The following is a 14,767-nucleotide window of genomic DNA, read 5'->3' as shown; positions in this document are numbered from 1 at the left end:
GGCTGTCTCACTTCCTTTAGTCAGGAGGAAAACATGGGGTCTCCGGATGGGGAAGATAACTGATAACTGGAGGCAGCGGGAAGAAAGCGCACCTTCACGTGCTATGAGACCAGGCGTGACCCTGCAACGAGGTCGGTGACCTGGTCACAGCCCTTCACTTCCTCACCGGTCCAGGCCTGACCCAGCTCTAGTGAAGCAACCTAGGGGATGATACCGTGAACTTTTTTCTAGCAGTTTAAGTTTTTTAGCAGTGCCCATGTGCTAAGTTGCTTCAGTCGTGTCCAGCTCTTAGCAACCCCATGGATTGTAGCCCATCAGGCTCCTCTGTCCATGGGATTTTCTAGGCAACAATATTGGAGTAGGTTGCCATGCCCTTCTCCAGGGGATCTTTACAACCCAGGGATTGAACCCGCATCTCCTGTGGCTCCTGCATTGGCAGGCAGGTTTTTACCACTAGCGCCACCTGCAGAGTTAAATTTCAAAATGGAAACAGCACAGTTTCTGGGAAGTTGTCCAAGAAACTGGTGGAGGTTGCCTTCTAGACAGGGCCCTGAGTGGCAGGGAGAAGCTCACTGTGCACCTTTATTTTGCATTTTGAATTTCATACCATGTGACTGTACTAGTTATGCAAGAGATAAATAAAATCCAGAAAAAGGAATCAGGCAGTTAAATAACTAGATGTGAACTGAACTGATGCCATGCAAAGTTCCGTTAATTATAGGAAAGGATTCAAATATATTAGCAAATAAAGGTAGATCAGAAAGAGAGGTATGATTATTTTCATTTTCTGTTTAAAACTTGGAAAATGTTTCACTGTTTGCTGAAGAAGCAAAATACAACTTAAGGTTAGGTGGCTGTCCCTCATATAAAACCTGTCCACACTCTAAACACTCAACTACTTCTTTTTAGTTTTTTTTTTTTTTCCTTTGTTTCTTCAAGTGAACTCAGGGCCAGTTTAAAGTGAAAATCTGACTTCTCAGTGAAGGGATCTTTGCCATTCTGTCTCCACCTTGTATGCAAGAACTGTTTCGGGGGTGCCAGAGCTCCTAAGTGTCGTCAGCTTCGCCCTCTCTTTCCTGCCAGCAGGAGCAGGCAGTCATGACCCAGGGTCTGGACATCACACCAATAAGAGCTCTTCCACCTCAGACAGTCCTCACAGCAGAGTGGCCCTTTTCTGCCTGTTTTACGGGGCCCGTCTCTATAGAGTCATTTCTGTACTTACGGTTATACTCTATTTCTTTCAACACCTGCTGAAGCGCTTTTCAGAGACTCAGACTCAAGCAAATGACCTACATAGCGAGTCTGTGAGAAGCGGGTATCATTTCCAATTCTGTATCTGTTATCTGTTCATCTCATTTTTGAAGAATCAGCAGACCTATGTCAAGTTTAGCACATCTAGTAACATCATCATGTCATCGCCTGTACGCTTCCTCCTACATGCTGCAAACTGAAAACGACTGTTTCATTTTTATAATTACTTCAAGTATGTGCTTGAATGTGTTTATATGTGTTTTATATTTCTACTTCAGTTACCACAGAATTAATAGTTAATTACTCAGGCATGTGGAAGTAGGAAAGTAGCTGACATTTTTCTATTGAAAAGTATCTAATAATAGTTTAGAATATTTTGCAATTGTAAAAGGTAAACCACAAAAATTTTAAGGCTTTTAATGTTCTTTTATGATTTTCCCAGTTTATGAATTAAAATAATGTAGTAAAACTTTCATCACATTGAAATAAAGGAAAACAAAGAGGTAAAGATTGTTGATTATAAGCATAGCAATTAATAAAAGATATAGTTTTAACAGAATAAACAGATACTTCAAGTTTTTAATGCAACTAATTATATTGGGTTGGCCAAAAAGTTTGTTTGGGCTTTTCTGTAAGATGTTTCAAAAAACTCAAATGAACTTTTTTGGTCAACCCAATACAATTTACACATGAATACATTCTCACAGATAATTTAAAAAACACCAATAAGGATGCATATCATTGACTTTGAATTTAAAACATACACACAAGCTGTGCTACCCAGCACGGTGGCCAGGAGTTACATGTGGCTGTAAACCACTTGAAATGTGGCTAACGTGGGTTGAAATGTGCTGTACGTGGAAAATACATACCAGATTGTAAAGACATAGTATAAAAAATGCAAAATATCTCAATTTTATATTGATTACATATTAAAATAATATTTTTTATATACTGGATCAAATAATTATTAAAATTTAATTTCATCTGTTTCCTTTTACTTTTTACAGTGTACCTACTAGAAAATTTTATATGTGGCTTGTAATGGTGTCTTGCATCTATTTCTACTGAATAGCACTATATGCACGTATAGGAATGTATGCATATATGGTATATATAGATACACATATATACACACATATATGCATATACTTATGGATATTTTAAAAGCATAAATGGGATAATGGCATCTTTTCCTGAAACTTGCCTTCTTCACTTAACATATGGCTTAGAGATTTTTCCTTGTTAGTATATTTAGAAAACCCTATGAGTGGAATCATACACTAGTTGTCCTTTTGTGACTGGCTTATTTCACTTAGCGTAATGTCTTCAAGGTTCATCCATGTTGCAGCACGTGTCAGAATTTCCATCATTTTTAAGACTAAACAATATTCCGTCGTATGTATACACTGCATTTTGTTTACCCATTCATCCATCTCTGGACATTGAGATTGCATCCGCTTTTTGGCTATTGTGAATCATGCGGCCATTAACATGAGTGTAGAAATATCTGTTCAAGTTCACACTTTGAGTTCTTTCGGGCATATACCTAGAAGTGAAATTGTTGGGATCATACGGTAATTACATTTTTGATTACATGAGGAGCGCCATGCTGTTTTCCGTCGCAGCTGCACCATGTTACGTTCCCAGCAGCAGTGCGTCAGGGCTCCCATTTCTGCACGTTGTCCCCGGTACTCGCTGTTTTCATATTTTTGACTAATAGCCATCCTAATGAGTATGAAGTGATATTTCACTGTAGTTTTGATTTGCATTCCCCTAACGATTAGTGATGTTGAGAGTCTTTTTCATTTGCTTTTGTGCCACTTGTGTATTTTCTTTTTTGCCGACTTTTTAATCAGATTGTTTTGTTGCAATTGTAGTTTTTTATATATTCTGGATGTTAATATCTTACAAGATACGACTTGCAAATATTTCCTCTTATTCCATGGGTTGTCTCGTCCGTCTCTTGGTAGTGTCCTCTGGTGCACAAAAGTTGTTAATTGTGATGAAGTTAGATTTATCTGTTTTTTCTTTTGTTGCTTGTGTTTTTGGTGTCATGTCCAAGAAAGTCTTGCCCAGTCCAATGTCACGAGACTTCCCCCTTCATTTTCTTCTGTGGGTTTTATGGTTTTAGCTCTTATGTTTAGGTCTTCAGTTCACTTTGAGTTGATACTTGTATGTGGTACAAAGGTCCAGCTTCATTATTTTGCACATGGATATCCAGGTCTACCAACATCATTTCTTGAAAAGACTTTCCTTTCCCCACTGGGCATCCCCTCTGTCAAAAACCAATCTCCCTTGGTCATCCCTTCTGGACATCCTTGTCAAAAATCATTTGACTGTATATGTGAGGGTTTACTTCTGGACTCTATTCTGTGTCTTGGTCTGTATGTCTGTCTTTGGGCCAATACAACATTTTGATCACTGTAGCTTTGTCGTTGTTTTGAAATCAAAAGTGTGAGGCCTATACCTTTGTTCTTCTTTTTCAAGGTTGTTTTGGCAATTCAGAGTCCCTTGAGATTTCATATGATTTCTGGAATGAAGTTTTCTATTTCTGAGAAAAAAAAAGTCACTAGGATTTTGACAGGGATTATATTGAATCTGTAGATTGCTTTGGGTAGTATTGACAGCTTAACGACATTAGGTCTTCCAATTTAGGAACACAGGATAACTTTCCATGGTTTTACCATTTTATATCTTGCTTAAAAAGGTCTTTGCAGGAACTTCCCTGGTGGTCCAGTGGCTGAGACTCTGCGCCCCCTAAGGGGCCCAGGTTCAATCCCCCATTAGGGAACTAGATCCCACATGCTACAGCTAAGACCCGGCACGGCCAAGTAAATAAACATTTTTTAAAAAGGTCTCTGCAATGCTAAAGCTATAAACTTGTTTTTCCATATTTTCTTCTAAGAAGTTCTCCTATTGATACATTTTCTTCTAATAAACTAATTGTAGTTTTTACGTTTGGCTCCCTAAGCTCGCTGGATTTTGTTTTTCCTGGTGTGAGAGAGTCTTCCCATTGTGTTGGTGTTGAATTGCTACCCTTCCCCCGCTAATCTGAATGCTGCTTGTATCATAAATTAAAACCCTAGATAGTTTGTCTTTAGCCTTGCTATTGTATTTTACTGTATTGATTCATATGTCTATTCGTATTGCCATTGTGTTTTAATTACTCTGTGTTTGCAGCCTGGAAAACCAACTCTTTCCCCCACCTCATAGTTCTTCTTTTTTAGTATTTTAAAGATTTTTCTGTATATTTTCACTTCTAGACAACCATTAGAATCATCTTCAGTTCCAAAAGACATTAATGGGATATTGATTGAGGTTGCATTGATTTGATAAAGTAATCTTGGAAAATTGTGACTTTTTTACAATAATGGGTCTTTGAGTTTTTGAGGAGATTTTATTTTCTAATTTCACTACTGTCACCACAGTCCCTAGGAAACTTGTCTGCTTGGATTAGTCACAGATTGCCTCTGTGAAGCAGCTCTGTGCAGGAGAACTTCAGTGACGATGACAATGTTCTGTATCTGTGACGTCTGATCCGTGGTTATTCTGCGCTTGAATTGAGCAGCCACAGGTGGCTTCTGAACACTTGAAATGTGACTAAGGCAACTGAGGAACCGAATTCTAAATTTTAATTAATTTTGACTAAATTTAAGTGGTCACGCATGGCTAATGGCTGCCATATGACAGTGCAGCTTTAGGATGTGTGAATAACTATGTAATTTACTTTTGTAAGTAGTTCAGATAGATAGCAAAAGAATTGCTGATGTGTGTAAAAGACACTCTGTGAAGCATCCCGGGGAGTCTAAAAATCATATTAATACAAATTCAGTCCTAAAGAACTTAAACCCTGTTCTAGGTAAAGGACAAATTGTTTATAAATATTAATGCTGTCAGGAAAACATAATTACAAAAAATGTGCTGTGAGTATTTGCTCAAGAAAGAAAATTCATATCAGATTAAAGAAACAGGAAAGACTTTGTGAATGAAATACTTTTAGAGATTGACCTTGAAAGAATTACTCAAAACCTAAGAGAGTAAGTATTAATAACAGAAGATTTCTGTCTTCTGAAATGTGGAAGAAATAGAGAAGAGGGGAGAGAATGAGGTGTTTAGGGGGAATAACTGTGTTAGATTCCTAGGGCTGCTGTAACGAAGGACCACAAATCTTGTGGCTTAAAACATCAGAAATGTATTCTCTCACTAGAGGCCAGAAATCCCAAACTCAGTCACTGGGCCGAAAGCAATCCATACTCCTCTAAATGATCTAGGGGAGAATTGGTTCTCCGCTTTCTCCAGCTGCTGGTGGCCCTGGCATTCTTTGGCTTATGGCCACATCACTCTAGTTTCTCCCTCAGGGGTCACACGGTCTCTTCCTCATCTGTCAGTGTTCCAGTCTCCCTCTTCTTCCCTCTCATAAGGATACACGTGCTCATGGGTAGGGTCACCTGGATAATCCAGGATAACCTCTTCATCTCAAGACCCTCAGGCACACCTGCAGAGACTGCCCCCCTGCCATGCCTTTTTTGCCATGTAAGGTATTGTTCCTAGGCTCCAGGGACTAGGACATGGACATCTTTTGGCGGCCCTTCTCAGCCTACCACAGGATCCAGTCTGGCTGGAGTAGGAATGACGACAGCCACCAGGCACTGAGGGACTTGCATGTGGGGGATGGACCAGGCGCTCCATCTGTGCTGTTTCACGTGCTCATTGCAAGAGCGCTGTGTAGGCATCAGGAAATGAGAGAGGGGTCTAGGGTGACTGTGTCTTCCACCTTTGATGACTGGGAAATGGTGATTAACAGAAATCGAAAAGTCAGGAGGAAAAATTGGTTCCAAAGGAAGATTAATGAACTCAGCTTTGGCTTTTCATTTGAGGTCCCAGCAGGCTGTGCCCAACAATGGTCAGCCTCAGACAGAAACCGAGGAGCCCGACCCAGAGTTCTGATGGCTGGGTTCTCCTACCTTTGTTTCCCCTTTGGGTTGAAAGCAGATGATAAAAAGTACTGAATTTGAAGTCAGGAGACCTGTGTTCAAGACTTCCACTTACTAAATGTGTGAAGTGGACAAGTCATTTCATTTCTCTGAGCTTCAGTTTTTACATCTGTAAGAGAGGAATAAAAAGCCCCTCTCTGTCCTCACATAGTTGTCGCAAGGAATAAATGAGATAGCATTTGTGATGTTTTTAGCAAGTCTATTGTAAGCATTCAGATGGTTGTAAAAAGAAGAGCAAAATGTTTAATATGTCAAAGTCACATTTTTTCATTTGAAGGTGCTGTATCTTAAAGTTACCTGGATCCTAAGCAGTAACTATTAGTTTTGAAAGTCCATCAGTGGCTCCTTTCCACTGTCCATGCTTACACCATGTAAGTGTCTTCAGTGCCACCCAAGACAGTTGACTCCCTTGCTAAACAGACGACCTGAACTCTACTTCATAGAACTGACTAAGCCCAGCAGGAACGAATCATTCAACCTCCTGCCCTCCTGTTTAAAGAGGTATCTGTACCTACAGCCACTTCAACCACCGTCCTGCCGGAGCTCGGGTAACGGCCCGTCTTTGATGTGAAGTGAATACACCCTCCCTGTGCTCCTGACATGGTGCCCTCCCTCCTCCTGGGCTCCAGATCACCCAGCCGGGGCCCTGGGGGACATCTGCATTTGGAGAGCTCACCTCCAACACAGAATCTTGGAACCAGAGTCAGTTACTTCTCTGCCCACCCTCCCCAGCTTGCTTCTACCACCCACCCCCTCAGCTTCCTCTATTTCCCATCTTGATTAGTGGCATCATTGATGATTTTTGTCATTTTGTTTTACTCCTTTCTTTCCTTTGCCATCTCTGTGCCCATCATAATGAATGGCAAGGATGTGTCAGGGTCCAGGTTCAGACCCTCACTCTTTCTCTCCTCTGCCCTCTGCCCCCATTGCCCACCCCAGTCTAGCCTCACTGTGGCCCTTGTTCTCCCTTGGATCAGTTCTCCTGAAGTAACCTTCCTGCTCCTCGTCTCACTGCCCCCGGCTCACCCCTTACACTGCAGCCATCAGGACCTTTCCACAACACACCTGCTCTAGGGCTCTTTGGAGGCACTCCACGACAGCACAGAAAGTCCAAACTTGGGAGAACGACATTGCCTGGCCCAGCCCACCACCCTATGCCCTTTCTGTTAGTCCCGCTGAACGATTCCCAGTCCTCCAGGGGTATTCTGCTTTCTATCCCATCCCTGTGCTGCTTTTGTCTAGAATGTTCTCTCTAATGCCATCTACCTGGTGAATGTCTGCTCATCTTGCCATTCTTAGTTCGGGTTTTACATCCTCTCTGAAGCCTTGCCATCCCTCCCCAGGAAGAGCTGATAAGATCTTTTTGGAACCTTCACCGTGCCCTACACAGGACTCTATCATTTCATCTGTAGCCAGTTTGTTTCCCCACCATAATCTCTTGGAGGACATGAAGTATGTCTTGATCAGCTTTGTGTCTTTCGTGCTCAGCACAATATCTGACACAGAGAAGATGCCCCAAATATTGGCTGAGTAAATGAATGAATTATGGAACTTTTAAAGCCACATGATGCATTAGAAAATGTACAGGAAGGAAGAACTGATAGAATGAACTTTTTAGAGATTAATGGAAATATGTGATTTCTAAGGAGACTACATATTTACTTCCCAAATAGAGATAAACGTGGCCCAGAACCCTAAGTCAGTGAGCAAACTCTTCATAAATCCCAGGAAAATGCGAGACACTTCCCAACACATCAGAGAGCTCACAGCTCCACTGGAGCTGGAGGTCAGCAGTCCCTTTAAGAATTTGGTTTCTTAACCACTCATTCATCACAATGTTAACAACAAGCTCCATTCAGGCTAGTAGCATTTATTGGATAATCACTGTTGATCCACCTTTCACTGTGCAAAAAAGATACATTTTAAGGGAGACGATTTGCAACTAACATCATGGCTGTATAACTTAGTTGTAAGAGAACAAACCCTCTCTGAACCATAAATGTCCTTGATCTGGGAACTTCTAAGTCCAGAGATCCCATACTTCACACTTGATTTTATATATATATACACACACACACACACACATATATATATACACACACACACACATATATATATATATATACACACACACATCTGTCCGGGCAAGGACTGCCTTTCTAAACAGAAAACATTTTGCCGGATCTGACCTGGCAGATAGTTTTGAAGTAATAAACAAAATTTTCTGCACTGTCACCCCAGGCACAAAAAGTTCTCACGGTATTTCCTGGTTGTCTGGGGCTGCCCCCCGGCTCTGTTCCCCAGACGGATCAACCTCCTAATGCAAAGCACGGTGCCCTGACTGCTCTTTCTGTATTGATACTTATCTGTCTTCTTCCCGAAGCCTGTGAGAAGACCATTTGATAAGTTAATTTACACTAATATCATACTGAGTAATAATTACAGGGGAATTTGCATTTTTAACAGGAGAGTGTTGATATCTAACGCCTCACCCTAGGGCCAGTCTAATAAAGGGACATTTCTCACTGTTGCATGTCCCTTCCATGTCTTTTCACATGGAAGGGACATGGTGCTTTAAACATGCTGAATGAACCTTCCGCCTAGAGTGACCTCGCTTACCCACTTTCCGCATCTCCAGTGCAGTGAACCCATACTTTAAGACCCATCTCAGTGTTTCTCTTATGCTTAGGGGCCTTCTCTAAATTCCCCAGGTTGAGCTGGTCACTCCCTCTTGACTTTTTATAAAACTTTGCATACTTGCTGTCTCAATGTCTTTAACTTTTTATGCATTCTTCAACTGACTTCAAGGTGACATCTGCCCCCCAAACTCCAGTGCAGCTAGTAACTTCCCTGTCTAAATCAAGTAGGCATATTTCAGTCCTTATCATCCTTGACTTCTCAGCAACCCCTGACACTACAGGGGAAAAAAAGCCTTCATCGCTAATTTTTTCTCTCGTCCCTCTTCTTAAACCTCTCTTCCCTTGGCTTTCTTTGTAGGACAATCTAGACTTCTCTGTCTCTTTCTCCCCCTTCTTTGTTGGCTCTCTTTCACCTAATCTCTAAGTGTTGGAGTTCCTTATGGCTGTATCCTGGCCTCCTTTCCCTTCTCACGCTCTGATCTCTCAATAAGCAAACTCTTCCACACCCACGGCATTAATTAGCCTCCATATGCTGATGACTGTCACATTTACATGTCCAACCCAGACTTCCATCCCGAGTTCCAGTCCATACATAGCTGCCGATCCCCTATGTCTACTTGGGTTTTCTCAAGTACTCCAAACACAGCAGGTTCAAAACCCTCATTGTTCTCTGCCTGAGAGAAGAGTCCCTCCATCCCTGAAGTTAGCTGAACCAGAAATGGGGAGTCATTGCTGACCTCCCCACCTCTCCTTTACCACTGTGTCCAGTGGATCATCCTACCGACTCTACCTTCTCAGTACTTCTCTCACTGTTGACGTCTCTCCGGCATTGGTACCCAAGGTTATCACCTGACTACTCCAGTAGCATGACTCACCACCCAGCATCCACTTGATGCCTCCACACACCTTTCTATACAGCAGGCAGTGTTGTTTGAGGATAGATTCATTCATTCATTCATAGAAAAAAATGTATTCAGGCCCTACTATATGCTGGTTGTGACCAAGACAGGCAAGTGCCCAATCTCCTGGGACTCTATTAACAGCATATGATTGGGGTACCTAACTTAATAGGAATAGGGTAGGGAACGCTTTTTGAGGAAATAATGTTTCATCTGAAGAATGAGTAGGAATTAATTAGGCCAAAAGAGGACTGGTGGAGGAAAGATCTTGTCGAACAGATGAAACATCGTGTGCAGACGTCTAGAATCAGGACAAAGCTTTTGGCTTAGTGATTTCCTGTGGCATCTCACCACTTTTAGGCAAAGTCCAGAGTCCCTCCCTTGGCTTTTCATATACCATCGGTGGTTCTGGGAAAAAGAGGGGCCACAGAGGGGCTCTAAGACCCTGACGGCAGCTCTGCACTCATTCCTTTGGAAAATGCTCCTCCCCCCAACACACACACACACACACACACACGCGCGCGCGCGCATGCATCCACTGTGATGGGCCATTTGCCATTCGTGGGGGCTGAGAAATCTGAGCGGGCAGAGAGTGAGAGACAGTGAAAGACAGAGTAGAGGAGATGTGGCGGATACTGCTGGACACAGCCAGGCCCTGGCAGGTGGCAACTCGAACTGGGGGTGTCCAGGGGGTAGCAGCCCCCACAGATGGCAAATGGCCCATCACAGCGGATGCGTATGTGAGTTGGGGGCAGGAGCATTTTCCTAAGGAATGAGTACAGAGCTGCCGTCAGGGTCTTAGAGCCCCTCTGTGGCCCCTCCCTGGAGAAGGCAATGGCACCCCACTCCAGTACTCTTGCCTGGAAAATCCCATGAGCGGAGGAGCCTGGTAGGCTGCAGTCCATGGGGTCGCAACCAGTCGGACACAACTGAGCGACTTCACTTTGACTTTTCACTTTGATGCATTGGAGAAGGAAATGACAACCCACTCCAGTGTTCTTGCCTGGAGAATCCCGGGACGGGGGAGCCTGGCGGGCTGCCATCTATGGGGTCACACAGAGTCGGACACGACTGAAGCAGCTTAGCAGCAGTAGCAGCAGTGGCCCCTCCCTTTCCCAGAACCACCAATGCTGTACAAAAAGCCAAGGTAGGCACTCTGGACTTTGCCTAAAAGTGGTGAGATGCCATAGGAAATCGTTAAGCCACAAAGTAACATGGCCAGATTGTAAAATCTACAGGGCGAGGGTTTTTATCTTGTTTGTTCACTAATGTGCCCCAAGCACCCAGAACAATACCACGCACAGAGCTGGCATTCCATTAGTAATTGCTGAATGAATGAATGTCTATTATGTTGTACTGCCTTATTTTGCAATCATGTGCTTAATGTCTCTCCCTTACAAGATTCAATCCTTGAAAACAACTGTGTCTTATGCACTCTTGCATTACCAGAGACACGGTATTAGTGCCAGCACCCGGTGACAGAGCAGGAGCAGAGTGTGGGAGCAGACACCAGAGGCCAGGTCCAGAGTGGGGCAAGCAGGGGCCATGTGAGAACTGCAATTGGCCAAGGAAGGCTAGAGCAAGATGGAGCTGCAGAGATGGGCCAGGGCCATAGAGAGTGTGGGCTTTGTCTTGAGAACAGTGGGAAGTCACTAACATGGGTGATGAATCAGGAGAGCCATGTAGTCGGATTTAACCAGAGACTACTTAGGCTCCGGAGTGGGAGAGTGGATTGGAGAGGCAGGAAGAGTGGGAGTCTGAGATCCAGGAGTTGGGAGAGATGATACTGGCCTATGGCAAACTGGAGGCAGGGCAAGAGAGAAAAATGGATGGATCTGAAAGATATTAAGTAGGTAGGCTCAACTGGAATTAGTGATTAGTTAGACTTCAGGGTCAGGATGATGGAGTAGCCGTGGATGAATCCCAGGTTTTCAACTTGGACACCTCCAGTGGAATGCTTGCCTGGGTGGCTTTGGCACTAACAGTGCAAACTCAGCGAGCTGGAGCACACCTGAAAAACGTTTCTCACGTGTTGCTTTGCATAGATAAATTTGTGGGTTTGTATAGTTCAGAACACGGACTATTTATCGATGTTAGGAAGCATCCCGACTGATCAGTGCTTGCTTTCGAGCCCACTGGTTTCCTGTGAACCGCTGGACTTCCCAGACCGCGCTAGTTGCCTTGTATACGTCCTGAAGATGTTTCAGTGAACTCGCTGCAATACAAGTAAAGCCCTGAGGCTTGTAACAGAACTCTGGTTGACTCGAGCAAAGAAGAAAAAGAGAACAAAACTATCAAACCATCAAGCCAATTTGGACACCCATCTTCTCTTCTTCCCAGTGTAACCTGACTTGACAGAAGTGGGGATGATTTCATTTGAATGGAAAGCATGCCCACGCAGCATTTTTAGAAAAGCTAGATTTTACCAAGTACTTTTTCTTACAGCTACACTGAAACAAATTCACTTCCCAGATAAAGAAGTCGGTTTTTGTGCTTTGGGTTTTTGTGTTGCTATTTCCTTACCTTTAGGGCAGACCTTTCAAGCTTTTGTATATCTAAGCAAACCAGTTACTTGATGAGCAGCTCTACTTGTTTTCTCAGAGTTTTGCTGTTCCATATAGCCAGTGTCTTGGTTTAAGCCAAAGGGAATTTGTGGTTTCTGAGATCAGAAATTCAACTACTTTGTAAAATGCAAAACTGGTGATGAAATTAGGTGTTTGTAGAAACAATCTTTGGTTCTAAATGGTACTTAGCTGCTTTACTGATACTTCCATTATTTTGTAGTAAAAGCATGTCAACAATAATAACCTGTACCTATAACAAAAGAAAAGAATAATGTTGGAACTTCTACTAGATATTCTGACAAGTCTTGCTTAAAAATATGTATCTTATTCCATTTTCCTCCAAACAAAGGACAGAGAACATGGAAAAACCTTTCCTCCCATCTAGTGGCTGGAAAATATAAAAATGTCCTCCATGCTGGTCTTGGAATTCCAGGCATTAGGGATTGTCTGACATTGAGTTGTTCGCTCGGTTAAGCAAAAATAAATTCTAAAATCTTTACCAAAGCTGAGCCCAGTGGAGAAATATACATCCATGATGATTCACTAACTGAATTCTCTTTAGTCAGTAACATAATTCTCATCAAGCAGAAAGAAGGTCATGGTCCCACCTTGTTAATCTGAACCTATAGTTAAAAAAAGGTAAGACTGTACGATTCTGCTCACTGAAAAGGTGACTTGAGTTATATTTGCCTCTAAAGCTGTATCAGTGCCCCAGATCTCTCCTGACCCTTAATGGCTCCTTGTTGGCCCCACCTCTTGACAGCGCTTTTTCTCAAGAGCTGGATGTGCTGAATTCACTAAAGAGAGCCAAGAAACTGTCCCCGAACCTGGCTGCCTCCAGGGGCCTCAGCTCCTGAAAGCTGGAATGCCAGGCTCCGCTCCTGGCAGCTGGGCCTCCGAGCAGGGCTAGCCCAGCCCGCAGCAAGGCAGGTTGGGATCCGTTATGCCGCCCAGGGGATTAACGCTTGGTCTGTGTTGTGTGCCTTGAGCAGATATCAGAATCTCTGCTGAACTGTGCCTCTCTCTGGTGATTCTCACAGATTCAAAAGATGAATTTCGTGTGCAGTCAGCAGAGTTCTGAGAGATCCAGAAAGAAGAGGAAGGTCAGCGAACCAGTGAAAGTCTTCATCCCTGACAGAAAGTGAAACTTGGCTGCCTTTGCTACTTTTATTCTAAAATAAGTTCATTTTGCAACAAGTGTGCATGAAGTGTTTTAGTAGGAAAGTAAGTTTCTATCACCAAAGCCCTTTACTAAATGTGTTGCTCAACTTTCTGTGTTAATTCACTAAGTGCTGAATGACCGGGTAGGACATGGGTTCACTTGGCCACAAGGAAACGAGGTCACCAGGACTGCTTGGGGCCAGCATTACTTTGAGGCGGAGTTGGAGATGAGACACCCTTTATAGCTGGAAAAGAACCACAGCAGCTCTTTGGAAGAGAAACAAACTGTCCTTCTCAAAGGAAAGAGGATTTTCTTTGCATAATTCAACTCCCCAGGTACTCAGACAACCGCAAAAGGTTTTAACTTGTTGTAACCTGTGTGCTGGAATCCCTCTGCAGTTCATTAGAATTCCCACAGAATCGCATAGCATGTGTGAGGCAGTGCTGATCCAGGTGTGATTTCTGGGTTAACTTCAATCACGAGGTTAATCAGCTAAGTGTTGGACCAAAGTGTAGTCTCTCTGTAGAGTTCCCCAAAGCCGGCCCTGCGCCCTCTTCTGCTGGCCAGCCCGAGACGGGGACGGGCTGCAATGCAGGAGCCTGGTCCCCTTCCGAGAGCCCCTGTGACACACTCCCCCACCCAAACTTCAGCTCGTCAGTCTGTAACCTGCACATGATACCCCCAGTCCTCCCGTCATTCTGGGAGAATTCTGATAGACTTAACGATTAGCATCAGATGAATAATAAATGTCAGTGTTATTTGAATTATTTCTATACCATGAAATTTAATAATTTAAATGGATAGGACCAACAAGTTAAATGTAAGTGTGTGTGCTTTCTGGTTAAATAAAATCAAAACACAAGGTATTTTTTGGCTCATCTACTTTTCTTCATTCAGATCAGTGTAGTAAGGATATCAGGACCTGGAGTGCTTGTTAAAATGCAGACTCCTAGGCCTGCCTCATTTCTATTCATCAGAACCCCAGGGGGCCCCTCTGGAGAGCTCCCTGGGTTCTGATGCACTTGAAAGACTCAGAACCCAGGACAGACCTCTGATCTGGGCTGAGAGGAGACCCTCAGGGGCCAGACGTGCACTCAGCCAGTGGCAGCCTGTGGTTGTCACACTCCCCTTCGGGAGGCTCTCCAACTTCCGATTGCCCACAGGCAGCCCCCCAGCTGGGGTCCTGGGCTGGGCTGTGGCCCCGAGGCCTGCCAGGGAGGAGCGAGTTGCCTTCCCCCAGCATGTGGAGTGTCCT

The 14,767-nt window shown here is 43.5% G+C and overlaps 1 protein-coding gene across 2 annotated transcripts in view; it reads left to right on the top strand.

Annotated features, from left to right (window-relative positions):
- Positions 1 to 14,378, top strand: part of HORMAD2 (HORMA domain containing 2) — a 71,207-nt gene extending 56,829 nt beyond the window's left edge. For both annotated transcript variants that reach the window (XM_027566344.1, XM_027566346.1), the window contains one exon: positions 13,391 to 14,378. In XM_027566344.1, the coding sequence (XP_027422145.1) occupies positions 13,391 to 13,495 (105 nt within the window). In that variant the 3' untranslated portion in view covers positions 13,496 to 14,378. The remainder of the gene's footprint in view (positions 1 to 13,390) is intronic.
- Positions 14,379 to 14,767: the final 389 nt, after the last annotated feature.

This window comes from Bos indicus x Bos taurus, chromosome 17 (genome assembly GCF_003369695.1).
Source record: "Bos indicus x Bos taurus breed Angus x Brahman F1 hybrid chromosome 17, Bos_hybrid_MaternalHap_v2.0, whole genome shotgun sequence".
Classification (NCBI taxonomy): domain Eukaryota; kingdom Metazoa; phylum Chordata; class Mammalia; order Artiodactyla; family Bovidae; genus Bos; species Bos indicus x Bos taurus.
The sequence above is the reverse complement of the archived record's forward strand: the minus strand, read 5'-3'. Positions and strand labels throughout refer to the sequence as shown.